This window comes from Sturnira hondurensis, unplaced genomic scaffold (assembly GCF_014824575.4).
Source record: "Sturnira hondurensis isolate 20B ecotype Veracruz unplaced genomic scaffold, ASM1482457v3 Scaffold0002039, whole genome shotgun sequence".
Taxonomy (NCBI): domain Eukaryota; kingdom Metazoa; phylum Chordata; class Mammalia; order Chiroptera; family Phyllostomidae; genus Sturnira; species Sturnira hondurensis.
The window spans coordinates 2,211,853-2,228,908 of NW_028074670.1; the positions used below are offsets into that span (position 1 = coordinate 2,211,853).

General features: G+C 54.4%; 1 protein-coding gene across 1 annotated transcript in view; it reads right to left on the bottom strand.

The window, feature by feature from the left end:
• Positions 1 to 3,748: 3,748 nt before the first annotated feature.
• Positions 3,749 to 17,056, bottom strand: part of ATOH8 (atonal bHLH transcription factor 8) — a 29,429-nt gene continuing 16,121 nt past the window's right edge. Inside the window, exon 3 of the mRNA XM_037039203.1 lies at positions 3,749 to 4,717. Coding sequence (XP_036895098.1) covers positions 4,712 to 4,717 — 6 coding nt within the window. The 3' untranslated portion in view covers positions 3,749 to 4,711. The remainder of the gene's footprint in view (positions 4,718 to 17,056) is intronic.

Below are 17,056 nucleotides of genomic sequence, written 5' to 3' on the forward strand. Positions count from 1 at the left end.
GGAACTCGTCAGGGATAGGGAGCGGGTACCCCCACAGCCCCATGAGCGATAATGAAGGGGACATCCTAACGTAGCCTCAGTCACAGCACCCTGGTGGTGCCTTAGGAGGTCGACCTGAGGGTGTCCCCGCTGTAACTTACTCCAGGACAGACCAGAGACCAGGATGGCAGAGAGAATACAACTCTTCAATTGATTAATAGTGACTGCCTGGGGCTGCCAGGGGCTCAGGTGGCTTCAGGACCACCTCCCACCCCACCCAAGAAAAAGAACCACTACTGATTAGTGATGTCTGAGGTGGGGAGGGAGGGCAGCATTTTTTCATCCATCCATACACATTCAGTGTTTATTCAGCACCTACTATGTACCAGGCACAAGTGCTATGAAGCCATCTTCTTTGCAGGAGCTTGGTTCTCCAAGGCTCAGCCATAGAAAAAGAAAACAGCCCCAAGCCCAGACTCCTCTCTTCTCTGGACCTTCTCCCCTCGAGCTTCTTTGAGGCCTTGGAAAAGGCCTGTGTCCCATCCCAGGGGACCAAGGAGGAGGTGCAGAACCTGTGGGACGAAGGGTGAGGTCAGTTACTACTGACCCGTGCCCTGCCAGACCCAGCCCAGGCAGGGACCCCCTCCCTGCGCCCGTGACCTCTGGAGCCCCGGAACAGAACACAGCTGTGCAGGTGGGGTGGCAGCAAGAGGTTAGAGTGAGAATGGCAGTACAGATCCCCTTAGAGGGAGCACTTGGAGATATCTGAGTCTCGCTCTGAAAAGGCCAGGCTGTTTGTCGCTCTGACTGGTGGCAGCGGCGATTTTGTAGCTCAGGAAACAGCATGGAAGGAGGAAGGCAAGTGCATCCCCGGCCCCAGCCCCCTAGCAGGCTTACTGTGGCTGACCTCAGCCCAGCACCTGCCTCAGCTGGGTCAGCCCACGTCTGTGCCCTTATCACAGGCATGGAGGGTTGCTGTCTGTTCCTCCAGCTCCCAGCACAGTCCCTGCACATAGCTGGGCTGCCCATTTCTCAGCCCCTGGGACCTGCCCACTCCTGTCTCACTGGCTTGTGAGAAAGGGAAGAGGGAGAGGTGGTAATCAGGAAAAGAAATAGGGCAGCACAGGGCCTTGGAGGAGGACGTGGTCAGGTGGAGGGAGGGAAGGAGAAGATCCCAGGACAGAGGGTGGTCCGTGGGGATGGGAAGGAGTACAGTGTGGGCAGATGGAATCCAGCTGGGGACCTCGCCAGAGCCAGGGACCCAGGGAAGTGTGGAACCCCCTGCCCAGAAATTAAGCCTCTCTTCTGGGACAGTCTGAGACCAGAACTGGAAAGCAGTGCAGCCTATGCACACAGTTTTTAAAGAGCCTCGGAAGGCTCGGCCTTTGACCTGGGGAGACCTCTGTCTCTGGGGCTGCCCTTCGTGGTTTCAACCTGCCGAGAGGAGGAAGCATTTGTGCTGTAGGAACAAAGTGTGCACACACGTGGAGGTACACGCCTGGGCCTCTCACACTGGTCCCCATGGTCCCTGGAGAAGGTCCTCATGTTCCTCTGTGGCTGGTGGCTGATGAGCCATCACTGGCATTCAGGGCCAGGACCCAGGACAAATGACAAAGCAAGGAGGGCGTCTGAAAACAGATCTGCAGATGGCGAGGGGACCTGGGAGGGCCCTCACAAAGCCCCAGGAGGGTGGCTCTTCAAAATGTCTTTTCGGTGAGTGTCTTCTTTTATGGTTGCTTACAGAAAACTGTTTAGAGTCTGACGATGAAATCTGAATCTATCTGAAAGGAATTCCCTTACCTGGGAATGTACACAAGTGTGTGCCTCGAGGTGCATGTGAAGGTAAGAAGGGGTGTGTGTGTGTGTGCACAAGAACACGAGCTGTTGTACTGGGGAAGAAGCCGGAATAGAAAAAAATGGCATGAACCATTAATCCGTCATATGCATACATGTGCACGTGTACATACATGTGCACGTGTGCACACACACACCCTCATTTTTGGCACAGCCCGTATCCCATGTCTGTGACTCTAGATTACTTTTTTGTCAGAGAACTAAGCCTGCTCAGACCAGTGGCTCTCAACCTTGCCTGCATGTTAGAATCACTTGGGGAGCTTCCACGCATTCCCCTGCCCAGCCACACCGCAGGCCAATACATTAGAATTTCTGGAGATGGGACTTCAGCGTGAACACTTTGTATCAACATTTAATAATCTCCTTGGGTGATTCCAATGCCCTGTGAGGGCTTAGTATTCCTCTGCACAGAAAACTTTGATTCATCCTTCAAGACCCAGCTCCCCGGCCCTTTCCTAGGAAAGGCCTTCTTGATACCTCCCCAGGGAGAGTTAGTTTTTTTCTTTCTTGAAGCTCCCAACACTTTTACCCACACGACTGTATCATAGTTATTTTCTTATCTGTCTGCCTATGCAGATCCCCGAGTTCTGGGAAGACAGGGACTATGTGGAATCCATTTCTGCGCACCCAGAACCCAGCTTAGTGTGATGGGCAGCTGGCGATCAGTGGGTGCTTTGAATGAAAGGAAGGTGTGCAACGAAGGCCATCAACAGGAGAGGAGAGGGGAGTGGAGCACGGGCTGTCTCTGGGAGGTGAGGACATGGGTCTGGCCCCCTGACCGGGGGATGGGGTACTCCCACTCACCCTTTAGTAACAGAAGGGGTCCTCCAGTGCCAACAAGTTTGACACCAACTGGTCCACACTTCCCCCTTCCCTAGGAAGTGCCACAAGCATGACTCAGAGGTTCAGAGGGATGACTAAATGGGGCTGCGACCAGTCACCCCAGAATGACTGACCCTTCCTAACTGTCCCCTCTCAATTCCCATTCCAAGTCCACGCTGTCTGGTTGGCTTCCAGAAGCTTATGAAATTGGAATCTATCTGAAATGGAATTCCCTTACCTAGGAATGCACTCAAGTGTGTGTCTGGAGGTGCATGTGTGCACAAGAAGGTGTGTGTGTGTGTGTGTGTGTGCATGCACTCTGAGGAGCACCCTGAGCAATCTTGTCCCCCTGGTTCTGGTCCAGAGCTTGGTCCTCAGCAAAGGGCCATGCAGGGGAAACATGAGCACACGAGGAGACTTCTCCCTGCCAGTTCCACCCACAGACACCCCAGCCCAAAAGCCTATGGAGCAGACAGGAGAGGTGACATTGGGAGGGACAAGAGACAGCTGAGCATCCTGCATGAGTACAGCCTCTTTCCTCACCACCTCCCCTCTGCTTGGGCTGCCCTGCCTCCCTTGCACAGCCCTTCCACACAGTCCTCTCCTAGTGTGATTAGCCCGCCCCCATCCACAATGGGTCCCTATTGTCCCTTAAGCATGCCTCTGTGTCAAGGCTACTCAAGGACTTTGAGATGGGACTGACTGGGGGCCAGAAAGAGGAGCACAAGAGTTAGAGTGAGGTCACCCTGATTTGAGAACCAGCTGTCACTGACTGGCCGTGTCTCCTTGTGGCCTCAGTTTCCTCATCTATAAAATGAGATTGAAAATACAGTTCCCACCCCCTACTGCATAAATGTGTGGTATGGGTCAGGTGAAGTACGGAGCTCCTGACCAGGCCTCCAGTTGAGGTCATAGTGAGGGCTCCCTCTATCCCTTACACACACGAACACACCCACACAGTGCCCGCTTCCTGAAGGGCCCCCAACCTCTAGGAAGAGACCAATCTCTCTCCTCCCCCAGAGTCACCCCCACAACTGACCAGCCAAAGTTCTGGTCACCCACCGAATACACTCAACACAAGCTTTTTCTTTATATGTTGGGACTTTTACTTCAATTTGAAGCAGATGGTTGAGCACAGATGTGAACAGCTTTGGCCTTTTGAGCAAAGAAAGGAGCAGGCCTTGGCTTTGAACATGCCCCACTCCCCCACAGACTGGCTCATTCCCCCGGTCCCTCCTCCCTTCTGCCCCTGCGTAACTAGTAAGAGAACACTGGCCTCCAAGCAGGGTACCACCCTGTTTGCCCAGTCAGAAGGGTGGGCCATGGGCAAGGAGAGGCTGGCGGGGAGCAAAGAGCCTTAGGGAGGTCGCCTTACCCCCCTTCCCATGATGCTCAGGGGCCAAGAAGGAGCCTGGGCCCAGGCAAAATTGAGAATCCGGGTCAGAGGCCTGGACAGCCAATGGGAGGGAGGAAAGGGGGCTGGGGTCTCACATCCCACTCCCTACAGGCTCTCCCAGCCTGCCTCACACAGCCTCCAGAAGGCTTATCTTGAACCCAGCCAGCTCAGGGTCCAGTGTAGAGAGGTCCAGGTTGGAAGGTCAGGTGCTTCCAATGGTCACCAACGTTCATCCTTTCTGTGAGTTTCTGGTGGAACTGCTGACTCGTCTTTGGCTTGAGATGGAACTCAGGCAACAGGAGGAGCAAAAGTCTTAGGGCAACACTGTGGGTTTTTCTCACCCATTTTGTTCAGTGTCTCTGTGGTGTCTTTGGCAATGAATTTCTGCAGCCGGAGGCTGGGCCTAGGGCCCCAGGCAAGAGGAAGGCTGAGCTCTCTCCTTCCCACCAGGCAGAGGGCAAAGTGCAAAGTCCTGTGGAGTGGCTGGGGAGGGCGGAGGGCGTGAGGGAGGCAGGTGCGCCTCTGTCTGCCCTGAGAGACAGCGGTCTGAGTTTCTGGCAGCATCTTGAAGAAGATGAGGCTGGACTTGGTGAGCGCACCTTCTCCTCAGGCTCTGCTGAAAAGACACACAGAAGTGTCCTTGGTCTGGGCCAGGGCCGGTCACTCCTAAAAGAAACAACCAGCCGTCAGAAGCTGCCCCTACTCATCCTGACTCTTGTTTCTGGAAGTCAACGGGTACCAGGCGCCAGCACCCTCATGCTTTCTCTCACTTAATCACCACAGCTGCCCTGGGGGCAGGGGACTCATCCTGCTCAGGCAGGGCACTGTGTCTGGAAGGCTTCAGAGGGTGGTCAAGCCAGCATTTGGACCCAAGACCAGCTGCCTCCAGGAGGCAGGCCTTACCACGGCCTTACCATCCCCCTTCGGCATTTCAGAGCCACTGCCAATGTGTTGGTTTCGGGGAATAGGCAGGGCTGCAGGGGGTAGGTAGTCCCAGGGACTGGTCCTGAGACTGAAATGCCCTGCCAGGCCTCTGAGGGATGTGACCCAACAGGAATGGCCATTGCAGCTGCCTCCCCTGTGCTGTTGGACAGGAGCACCACACCAGGTGTCAAGAGGCAGGCTAGTTGCAGCCTGTCCCCCTGACAGCTGGATGACCTGAGCCAATCCACTTAACCTTCTGCACTTCAGTGTCCCCATCTGTAAAATGACACAACTGGAGCAAGTCAATAATGTTCAGACTTTCTTTTAAGCATTGGAAATGAAGTCTGAGTTGTGAATCTAACACAGAAAACATGGTTCTGGTCTACTTGGAGGATCTGAGCGGGGGGGCGGCGCACAGAGAGGGGGACCCAGCGTTGGGTTACATTCCCTCCAACGTCGAATTCCCTGGGGCATCTTGAGAACCCAGGGCTCTAAGCACGACTGGAAAATCCCTGCGTAGACCACCCTTAGGTTCCTCGCAGCTGTGACCTTCAGAAACTTTACTCTGGCCCCTGAACATGGTGTTGCGAGTGAGAAAACTGACCTTCTACCAGGGTGTGACCTTCTACCAGGAAGGACTGTCAGATGCGGAAGGTCATGGGGGCGGCTGGGGTTTGAGCTTTGGGGGGAGGTCGGAGCTGGTGGGGAGGCTCTGACAGGGCTGCCAGTCCACTCTGAACACGCAAACGAGAAGCAGCAGTCCCTTAACCCAGCTCACATGCCCCTAATAAAGCAGCTCCTGATGCTTGTAACAACTCTGAACAAACAGCCAAGCACTTACTTTTGAAACAACACATCTGTTGGGCATCTCCCACATGCCAGGGAGCTGCCTCACACCTCCATCTCCGAGGTGAGCCATCCCGGGCTCGGGCTCAGAGAAAGAAGCACTAGAAGTTGGCGGCATCAGGGTTTGAATCCAGATCGGCAGGGCTGCTCCTGCTGAAATGGAGGCCCGAGAGCCGGGATGGAGCCAAACCACGAGGCCAGAGGGCCTATGAGCCACAGACCTGGAGCAGCCGCTCAGCAGGCAGCCAAGGTGCGAGGCCGGGGCAAGACTGAAAGCGGGGTCCAAAGAGGGCAAGGGAGCTGGGCCAGGAGGAGGGCGTGTCCTCCAGCTCATAGAGGCTAAGAAGCAAAAAGGGAAAAGGGGAAGGAGGGAGCACCTTGATGTGGTGAGACCAGACTCATTCTCCCAGCCCACTGTGGTGCGCGGCTGGCCCCAGCAGGAATCTGCTTTTTGTTACCCAGTCTGAGGAGGACGATTAAGAAGCAGGAAAGGAAACCCATGGGGATGGCACTGGGTCTGTGGTCCACAGGGTGATTTACAGCCCACGTCATCCTGGCGCTGGATGCCTGGGCGGGCCCTGCCGAGGACAGCTGAGCTCCCTTCTGGTTCAGCCTGCCTGTGGTCTGCGGGAAGGTGTAAACGGGTCGGCCGGAGTGCCCAGGGCAGCCGAGGCCCGGCTGCAAGGCCTCTGTCAGCTCTCAAACCCTCCTGAAGCCACAGCTACCACCCATGAGCCAGGAAGATGGGGTTTCTCTTGCCAGAGGCTGACCTCCAATTCTTGACCCCCCCTTTCCTCTCAAGTCCACACTGGACCCATGTTCCCACCACCCACCATGGCCTAGGAATCCTGGCACATGCATCATCCGTCTGAGGAACCGTAAATCCCTTCCAGCTTGGTGGGAAGAACCCTGGGAGGTCTTCGGTGCCAGGACCTTCTCTGCGATGAACCACCTGTGTGACCGTGGGGAACTCCCTCCCTCTCTGTGCTTTAATCCCTTCACTTGTACAGCAAGGGGGTTGTATGTGGACTCCCCAAAAGGTACCCTGCAGACTCCAGTCAGGTGAGACATATCTCATAAGTTTGGGAAACACCGCAGATCTTGGTCCCATCCTGCAAAGTGACTACGTCCGCTAGCTCTTAAAGGGTCCATAAAGTCCTGCAGTGAAGAAATTCCCGTGGCTTTATTTCCCCAGTATTTTCTGACCCCATGTGATTGAGGATGTGATTGAAACCTCGTGAGCAGAAACTCCCTCAGCCTTCTGGTACAATGAAGCTTATTTAAGGGTACACAAGGGCCAGGGGGAAGTCGCAGGGAAGGCAGCAAAGGGCTTGCAGACCTCAGTGGGGGCCATATGTGGCCCTTCCCGCTAGGCGCCAACCAAAAGCAGCAGGAGGCCACTTTCAGGAATCTGCTTCTTTCCTGCCTGACTACCAGCTGGCCCAGTCTCTCAGCATCCTAACCCCAGATGCCTAGTGGGGACCCTAACTGGTCCAGCCTCAGCCATAGTTCTTCCCCTGAACCAATCAGCTGTGACAGGAATGGGAGACAAACCTGCCTGTGCCACCTCCTCAGAAGGAGATGAGGGTGTGAGGGTGTGAGGGTGTGTGCGGGTCTGGAGGGGGTGGTCAGTGTGTGTGAAGAATTGAAAATACGGGGGGGCTGACAAGTACTCCCCGCTATCACAACTATACCACAGACACCTGGCAACATCACCTCTGTGTGGGAAGCACAACTTGGGAGGGCCTCGGGCGTCCCTCCCACTCTGGCCTTTTGTGGGTGTTATTTCTGCTGGAGGCCAAGGCTCTGGGTACCACTGGGTGAGGTCTTGGCTCATTATCCTAAAGAGTCCCATGCATCACAACCCCTCACCTCAGAAGATGCCCTTTCACCACACGTTCTGCTGCTAACACAAACTCTGAAAACAACTAGACCAGACAGCCCCTCCGGTCCCTCTCAGCTGGTCTGACGTGCTGGGTCTGAGAGAGATGATTTGGTCTGGGTGGCAACATGGTTGAGTTTATCACGTGCAGAGATATATCATCTCTATCTTTGTTCACTCACTTGTAGTCTGAACATCAGCTCCACGAGAACTTGGACGTGGCCCATTTTGTTTGCTGCTGTAGTCTCGATGCCAGGCACAGTGCTGGGCACACAGCAGTATCTCAAAATGTATTTGTTGAATGAGTGAACAAATATTTCTAGTTTCAGGGTTTTTACTCACTGGAGCTTTTAGCTGCCACAGGATATGTTTCCTATTTCAAATGTAACATTTGAGCATTTCTGTAAATGTGCCTGTGCTCTAGGGGAACTTTTAGTATTTATTGTGAACTCTGGAACAATTTTGCTTTTTTTTTTTTGGCTTTTATTCACTTCCATTATTTTATTCCTAGCTATACACCCTCTGCTTACTGAGTTTGCCTCTGGCTTTAAGTGGACCGGGCTCCTCTCTCGATCACTCTGGTGCGCTACAAGGCAATTTCAGCACACTGGGGACATCTAAAAAATTCACCTGCCCTCCAAGTTCCTTTACCCTTTCAATTCATTTTCAGTCGCTGATGTCCATTTTCCCTACTTAACCATTTCACACTGTTTTCAAATTAGACATTTTATTATATTTAATCAATTCGGATATAGCTTTCAACCTGCAGAAAAAGTTACCCTATAGGACTTAAATTCTAAAGATTTTTAAATTGCTTTGTCCTAAAAAGTGAAGTCAGATTTCAAATGTTATTCTAAAACTAAAATAAGAAAGACACCCAAGGAGAGCACAGGAGAAGTATTTGTCAAGAGCCACACTAGTAAGCATTATTTTACCTTTCACTTTTAAATACACCAATACCTGGGATAGAAAGGGGGTACCATGTCCCATCCTGAATGCGGAACCACAGTGGTGCATTCATCTCGGCCACAGATCAGTGGGCTGGGGGGCCCTGGACACACTGGTTAACCTTTCCAGGCCTCGGCTTCCTCACTTTTAAAACGAGCAGAGTAACAGTACCCACCTTCTAGATCATTTACAAAGAATCGCTGAGACCATGGAGCTGGGCCCCTCTCGGCCGGAGCGCGTGGCAGCTCTGGAACGTGTGGGTTCACGTTCCCACAGAGGGCTGGGCCCTGGGTTTCACTAACTGGGGTTTGAAAACACAGAATAAACAGGCCAAAAAGTCTCAAAACAAGTAGCCGGAAATAGTCACTTTGAACTAACTGTGATCTTAACTGACTGGATTTCAATGCTTTTTAAAAAAATAAATAAACACAATTTTTAAAATTACATACGTCTATCAATCTGATGAATGGATAGCCAAAGTATGGGTGTATCTACACAATAGAATATTATTCAGCCATAAAAAGAAATGAAGTACCAACATACATCATAAAACATGGATAAATCTGGAAAGTACACTAAGTGAAAGAAGCCAGACACAAGAGACCACGTATCACCCGATTCCATTCACACGAAATGTCTAGAAAAGGAGATCTACACAGTAGCGGCTGCCTAGGGCCGAGGAGGAGGGGGCGGGGTAGGAAACAATGTCTACAGCGCATGCGTGGGGTTTCTCTGTAGACTGATGAAAATGTTCAGAAGTTGACTGTGGCTACGGATGCACGTATGTGTGAAAGCATAAGTAGTGCATGTTTATTATAGAAAAATTATAAAATACAGAAGAGTGAACAGAAAACAATTTAAATCACTTCACCTTCCCTACCTAGAGAAAACCCCTAACAACTCTGGGTGACTATTTCCCTGTGCTTAAGTACACCTATACAGTATTTTGTGAAAGTAGAGTTATGTTGTACAAACTGCACCGTAAGCTGCCGTTCGTATTTTCTCTAACAGCCAGTACATCTTTGCATTTGGCAGATCTGCTTCCACATCTTCTCGTTAGGGCCAGGCTCTGCTGAGGTTATTCTGGGCACAAGCGCAGGCTTGGGCTTCCAGCCTCCAAACTTCCCAGGGAACTGGAAGCAGGTATGACCAGGCCACCCCCGGTGCCTCCCGCCCCGCCTGGCCTGGGCGCCATGGGTGACAGGCAGGAAATTTATGAGCAGCTGGAGCTGGCTGCTATTTGCCGAGGGCAGGAACGTGGCGTGAATCAAGGATCACACTGTGTCCAGGCTGGGAGGGCCCTCAGAGGTCTCAGGCATCTAAGAGTTGAGAAGTTATGGCCAGAGCCCCTCGTGAGCCAGAAGAAACTCCCCCGGGGACCATGAACTGCGAGAAAAATTCATTGACTCAAAAAAAGAGTCACTGAGTTTCTGCTGGGTGCCAGTTCTTTGACAGACACAGGGGTTATAGTCCCTGTCCCAGGACAGTTTACAGTCCCAACGACACCCACCCCCCCCCCCCCCCCCCCCCCCCCGTGAAGCTGAAAACCGCTGCTGTCCTAACTGCTGTTGGTCCCGCCCATTCCCTGTTCCGTCCCTCAGGCTGCTGACCAGCACAGCCGCTGAGCTGGCTGGGACCTGGGCTGCAGTGTGCGAGCAGCAGCCTGTGCCTAGCTGCCTGCCCCACTCGGAGGCCGCCCTGCCCCACAGGCCCCAGATTTCCAAGCTGGTGCGTGGGTGGGTCCGACAGGCCAAACCCCTCATTTACTGAGGCCAGTAGGTATGTGCAAACCTCAGAGTCAGCCAACGACATGCAGAAGAACTTTCTGACCAGTGAGAAACAGCCGCAGCATCAATGTTGAGGATGACAGCAGGTAACCCTGGGGACCCCTCCAGTGTTAAGGCACCAAGGTGGAGCTGGGTCTTGGGTTTCCTGTCTATGTACTGTCCACAGGCCCCACACTGTCCTAGAGCCTTACATGGAGTTACTCCCACCCCCCGGAACAAAAGCTCAGGGGGAGGAGTTCTGTCGTCTGTGTCCCTCGCCCCAGCCCAGGCCAGTGAGGGCCCGCTCCAGGCCAGCCTCTCAACGCCCTGGCCCCCACCTCCACTGCAGGCTGGGGAACCGTGTTTCCGCTCTGAATTCCCGACGCGCTTCATACCAACTCCCCCTACTTTCCTCTGTGCCGTGAATTAGTGTTGGTGTGAGTGCCATCATTCCCTTGCTCACCCCACACGTCTTCGCCAGCGCTCTGGAGGGAAGGGGCCACATTGTCTTGCACACCTCCAGCCTCCCGGGCCTGGGAACAGCAGAGTGGCTCAGCTCTCAGGGGCACCACCTTCAGGGGGCCGGGCCAGGCACCTCCCTGCACTCCTTCACACGTGTCATCTCACACAGTCCCTCGAGTGGGGCCACCGCTGCTTTCCTTGTCCAGCTTAGGAGACGGGGGCTGAGTAGCCTCCTCACTTGCCCTAGGTCACATTACTGGGATGCAGTAGAGCAAGGCAACCCCTGACCCTGGGGGATTCAGCTTCTTCACTGGCAAATGGGACCAGCAAGCCCCCACACCATCCACCCAGCCACCACATTCCTTGGGTCTAAGACAATCGCAGCCTAAGGGAAGGTGGGTGGCCGTAGACGTCCTGGCACTCCTGGAGCCAGGGCCCAAGCTCATAAGGAGTCCACTGGGCCTACTAGGGAGGGCCAGGGAGACCCGAGGCCACCGCCGTGCTGACTCCTTCTTGGGCTGCAGGCCACTCTCTGGCTGCCAATCTCTCTGTTTCTCTCCCCATGCTCTGCCTGTATGTCTCTGTGCCAATTCTCTCTTGGCCTCTCCTGTGTTTATCTCTCCACGTCCGTCAGCCTATCTGTCTTTCTTGGCCCCCACCCCACCCGCAGTACAGGGCACTGCGAGGGTCGAACGGGCCCGGTCGTGTCTGAGGCCCAGCTGCTGCTGCTGCCCATCTGCTTCCCATCCTGTGATGCTGTGCAGCCAATTCCACTTGGCTTCAATGCTGCTCTTCCAGACCCAGAAGCTCCAGGAACTCGTGACCTTGCCCCACAGCCAGAGGAGGCACCCAGGATGGAGGGGGTCAGACGGCTGGGCAGATAGACAGACCGGCCAGGTGAGGAGGGGCCTGCCCCAGCGCACTTCCCAGCAGGCCCTGCCCCGTACCCCTCACGCTGCACACACACACACACACAACCAGCCACCGTGTGGAGGGACCCCTGGCCTCCGCAGGGCCAGGGACTGCTCCCCACCAGTCCTCTCTGCCTCTCTCTCAGCCCTCCCCTCCCCAATCCTCACCACAGAGTGACAGCAGGAGGGATGGGGCGCCAGGCAGACAAGCCAATTCATGCCACAGTGCTGGCTGGCCAGCCTGTGCGCAGACCACAGCGTGTCTCCCCGGGGAAGGAGTCTAGCTCTGGATATTTCAGGACCAGTGGCAGAAACGATGGGGTGGGGTCATCAGGAGACCCCGCCTGGGACAGGCCACGAGGCCCCTGAACAGCCCAAACATCAAATAATTTCTAAAAAACGGTGTGAAAATGCAGTTCTGAGATGAGAAAACCACTCCCCCGGCCCTTCCCAGCATCCGTAAGCCCTTCATAAACGGATCCAGGGAGGAATGGGACATCTCTGACCAGGACTGTTTACTCACTACCCTGACCACTGTGACAACGCCGAAGTAGCTCCCAGCTGCCTACGGGAGAGGCCAAGACTGGGAAGGGCTTTCACCCACACTCATGTGTGTACACCCACGCTCGTGTATGTACACCCATACTCATTTACATATACCAACATGCAAGTGTACACACATGCACTCCCTCACGCACACCCACGCACATGCAATGCAGCCTGGTGGTTAAATGCACCAGCTAGGCATCAGACAGCCTCTGTCAGAATCCTGATTTCCCCATTCTACCAGCTGTGTGACTTTAAGGAAATTACTTAAGCTCTCTGTGCCTCAGTTTCTTCATCTATAAGGTGGTAATAACGATAATCTGCTACATGAGGTAGCAGAAAGGATTAAGAAACACAATGGCTACAAAGCCAAGCACTCAGCATTTAGGCAGTCATATGTCAGAGCACATACATGTAGGCCTATGTTTACATGTGTCTTCCCCCATTTGCCCATCAGTTCAAGGCAGGAACTGTATCTCCACTTCAGATTGCCAGGGCCCTCTCAGTACTGGGCACGGAGGAGATGCCCATTAACTAGTGTGGAAGACAACTGGAAACACTGTATGTCCTCATGCTTCCATTCTTCCATTCCTTTGGCAAATATTTTCTGAGTGTTTAGACCAAGCCAGGCTTCATCGAAGGCTCACCAGGGATCCTACAGTGAGCAAAACAGACAAGGAGCCCTGCGCTCTGCACGCTGACATCCCAGGAAGAACAGCCCCTGCGCAGAAGCAAGTTTTCCCGAGGAAAGGAAGTCTCTTGCTTTCTGTGCCAAACAGCTTGGGCAGGTCCCTTCCCCACAACCAATGTGCTTCCCCACATTCTCAGCCAGATGCTACTGGATGTACTTTAGCTTCCTCTCAACAACTCAGGTCAAGCCCACCCTGGTTCTTAAGATTTCTGGGGCCCTTTGCCCCGAAGCTACATGGCCCCAAGCCTCTTGGCTCTTCTTAGCCTCTGGCTTTGCTCCTTTTGTTTTCCTGTTTCTTCCCAGACGATTGGGCCACCGGCTGTGATTCTGGGTCTGTCCCTGCACCTGCTCCAGGAGCTGGCCTCCCACTTCAATAGGTCGTTTCTGTTCAGCTACTCTGATTTGAGACTCCCAGGGGGTCTCAAAGCTTATAAGAACAGACTGTAAGCAGTAGACTCCAAAGAAGGTCCAGACGGGGCTCTCCCGTGAGCTTTTATGCAAGGCCTTTGTGTCATTCGCTCTGTGTTCCAAAGGGCAGGGTCTTTGTTTAGTTCTCCAAAGGACCCAGCACCCAGAGCAATGCCTGGCTCATAGTAAACACTCAAAACTATTTCTTCTTAAATAAATGTGCAGGCCCCTCATGCTTTCTTCATCCTTTTCTGCTCATGTAACTAAAGAGACTGAACAAGTGAAGAATCACTGTGTGTCCATGTAGAGGGGGTCGACTTGCAAGTAACCACACAGGCTGTGCACCCACGTCCTGTGTGTGCATGATGATGGGGTGACAGGAGCGTGCGACCGTGGTGGAGGGGGCGGGTAATCCTCGGCAATACTTTGTGGCTGTTCTACCTCTTCTAGGGGCGCTCATGGGGCTGCCCCCATGGACCCACCTGCCTGGCTCTGCCCTGCACGCTGCCAAAGGACCATCCCTAAGGGCTCCTGACCCCTGGGGGAGAGAGGCAAGTTCTGAAGCTCTCCAAGACGCCTCGGTCATCTCCCAGTGGGTACCCCCTTCCCACCTGGGCAGGGATTTGGCCCCTCCCTCAGAGCCCAGCAGGCAGTGCCCACAGGTACACCAGCACATGGGTGCGGGATGTGCATGCATACCACACAGTCACGGCGGGCGGCAGAGAGACAGACCTGGTGTCCTCTGCCTGGCAATGGAATCAAGTCCCAGTGGGCAGCCAGGCGGATACCCATCCTCTAAGTCACTAGGTGGGAAGGGGACACCTCTGCCCCCTCTGTCCCCAGAGGGGACACCTCAGGGCCCCTCTGCCCACCTTCCTGATGAACCAGGAAGCAGTGTCCCCCAGGAACCCCTGGACGGTGCTGCGCTTCTAGCTGACAAGCCCTTTTATGGCCATTGTTTTCACAAACATCCCTCACCCACGAACATTTTTACTTGTGTTTTATGAGGAAAGTGGGCTTTGGCGAAGACAAGTGATTGAAGTTACAAAGTTCCTGAGTGGCTGGGCTGGGAAGCAGATCCACTTCTCCCTGCTCCAGGCCCCGCACTGCCAGACACCCCTGCAGCTCAGCCCTTCCCCTTGCCCAGAGCAGAGGACAGCGACAGTCTGGGTTCGGAGCGCTTATTTCTTGGTCCAGACGAGCCTGCCTGGGTCCCCTCCAGCCCTGCCAGCTTTGTGGCCCTGAGCGACTTCGCGTCTTTGGGTCCTAGCCTCTGCCCCCATGGTTGATGCTGTGGCCCTCAGGAGGCTCGGGAGAATAGCGGGCATGAGAGGTTCCACAAACTGTAAAGCGCTGTGCTGAGGCAGCCGGCTGCCGGGCTCCCTGAGCCTCAATGAACAGAAAATGGGGCCACTGGCACCCACTTGGCAGGGCTGCAGTGAGAAGTGGGCAAGCTTGTGAGACTGAGCTTCTGCCATCGTGTTGAAGGTTAAGACACTGGTTAGCCTCACTGGGAAGAAAATCACCTGGTCACACATCAGGGTCCACCCTCCACGGATGGGCCATGTGACTGTTCACCCTGCAGCCTTCCCAGCGGAGAGACCCTCCTGTCTTTCTCAGCTCGGCAGGAACACCCGGTAGGGGGTGTCTGGGTGGGACTAACTGAGCTGGTGAAGAGTAGTGCTCTTTGGGGTGAGGCCTCCGCCCCACCTTTGGAGGCAGCATGAGGATGAAGATTTCAGTGCTAAGGCAGCCACTGTGCAGCCATGAGGCAAAGACCAAAAGAAGCCTGCAGCCCCTGTCACCAGAGCCTTCCGAATGGCAAGAAACAGGGGCTCCTGGTGCTTGAGGGTTTCCTGTGGCCCGAAACAGCTTTCATCACAGATTCAGGGGGGAAAGCACAAGCCCCCCAGAGGTCGGGGGAGGCCTAACCTTTCTCTAGCTGTGTCCTAAAGCCCCTGGTCTACCCTCCCCTGGAGTTTTTGCCTTCAGCTCAGGAATATCCAGCCCCACAGTGTGAATTTCAGCGAAAGGAACAGTGTGTAATTACTCGGGGGCTGCTATGAGACAGGAGCTGGGACACACACGTGACAAGGCTCACGGTCTAGCTTGAGGTAAGCACCAAACAAACACTGTCTAACGAGCGAACTACATCGGCTGTGCCCCGTAATATACTGTGTAACATGTCACCCACAAACATAATGTGATGCAATGCCATGAAATGTGAACTCTAATACATCACATAATGGAGTACCTCATAATAGGACATTTTCTATCATTACTTCATAGCATATCATATGTCACTTTCCTAAATTAGACTGCACACACCCCCGTGGTGAGGGCAGTGAGGTGTTCATGCCATGGGCCCGGACAGGAGGCTGGAACAGGGGTCAGAGAGGGCTTCCAGGAGGAGCCGAGCCTTCCAGAATGAGCAGGAGGTAGGCAGACGGAGGGGAGAGGGTGTGCCAGACAGCAGGGATGGCATGAGCACAGAGGTCACAAATAGCCCCTTTGGGAGAGGAGTTCCATGTTGTTGAAGTGTAAATTGGGACACAGGGAGTGACCGGCTGGAGCCAGGTCACTTGCGGGGGAGGGTCAGGTGTCCTATAAGGGAGGCCAGCATCTACCCTTGCCTGTGGGGAGCCCCAGAGGGTCCTGAGCAGGGAAGTCAGGTGGTGAGGCCTGGCTTTCAGCAGAGCCACTGGCAGGGGCCCAGGTGGGAACACACTGAGCAGGGGAGCAACTGGGGGCTGGGCTGGGCCAGGCCCCAGATGGCTGTGAATTCTGGGCAGAGAGGGCAGAGCCTTGAAGGAGGGTTTGGTTCCTATTCTGCCTTCTGAAATATTTGTACTGGGAGCTCAAAAAAGGTAAGAATTTGTATTTCCTCTGGAACCAGCTTTCTGGTTCACTTGGAGCAGGTAGAAAGGGGACAGCCTGATCCAGGACAGGTGGGGAACCGGGTCCTGTGGTGCCCCTCTGTTCTAGGCCTTCCACAGTGCTGAGCGCAGGGGCTTATGGCTGGGCAACGGGCTGGGCAATGGGCAGGGCAGGCCCCATCAGCCCCGTCTCCCTGCCATCCCCCTTCTCAATCTCTGGTCCCTGGGCCAGCTCCACATCATCGCCAGGGGCTGGGCCAGTGAACACTCCTCCTTCCCCAGGTCTTCCTCACCATGAAGACCAACCTCTCAAGCAGACTTGGGAAGGAAGGTGGAATCCACAAAACAAGTCCATACCCTTTTGTGCCATTGATTCCCCCCACAGATCTGAGAGGCAGGGTGGGCATCTCCCAGATAACACACTAGAGTAAGGCCGCCCAGTCATACAGCCCCTGGGGCGGAGCCGAGACCTGCTGCAGAGCCCAGACACCTGCCCAGCAAGGCCGCTGTGGGGAGGGTGGGTCTCACCGGCCTGCACCAAGCCCTTCAGAGTAGCAGCCCTGAAATTGCAATAAACATAAATATTTGGCCCTGCTGGAGCTGCCGTCTCTCCAACTGAAACTGGAGGAGAGAGAGTGACAAAAGAAACAAAGAACAGAGGCCTGAGAAAAGTGTACATGAAATGCACAAATACCCTGCAAAGCCCAGAATTTTTGCTTATGAAAAACTGGCCACCTACAGCAGC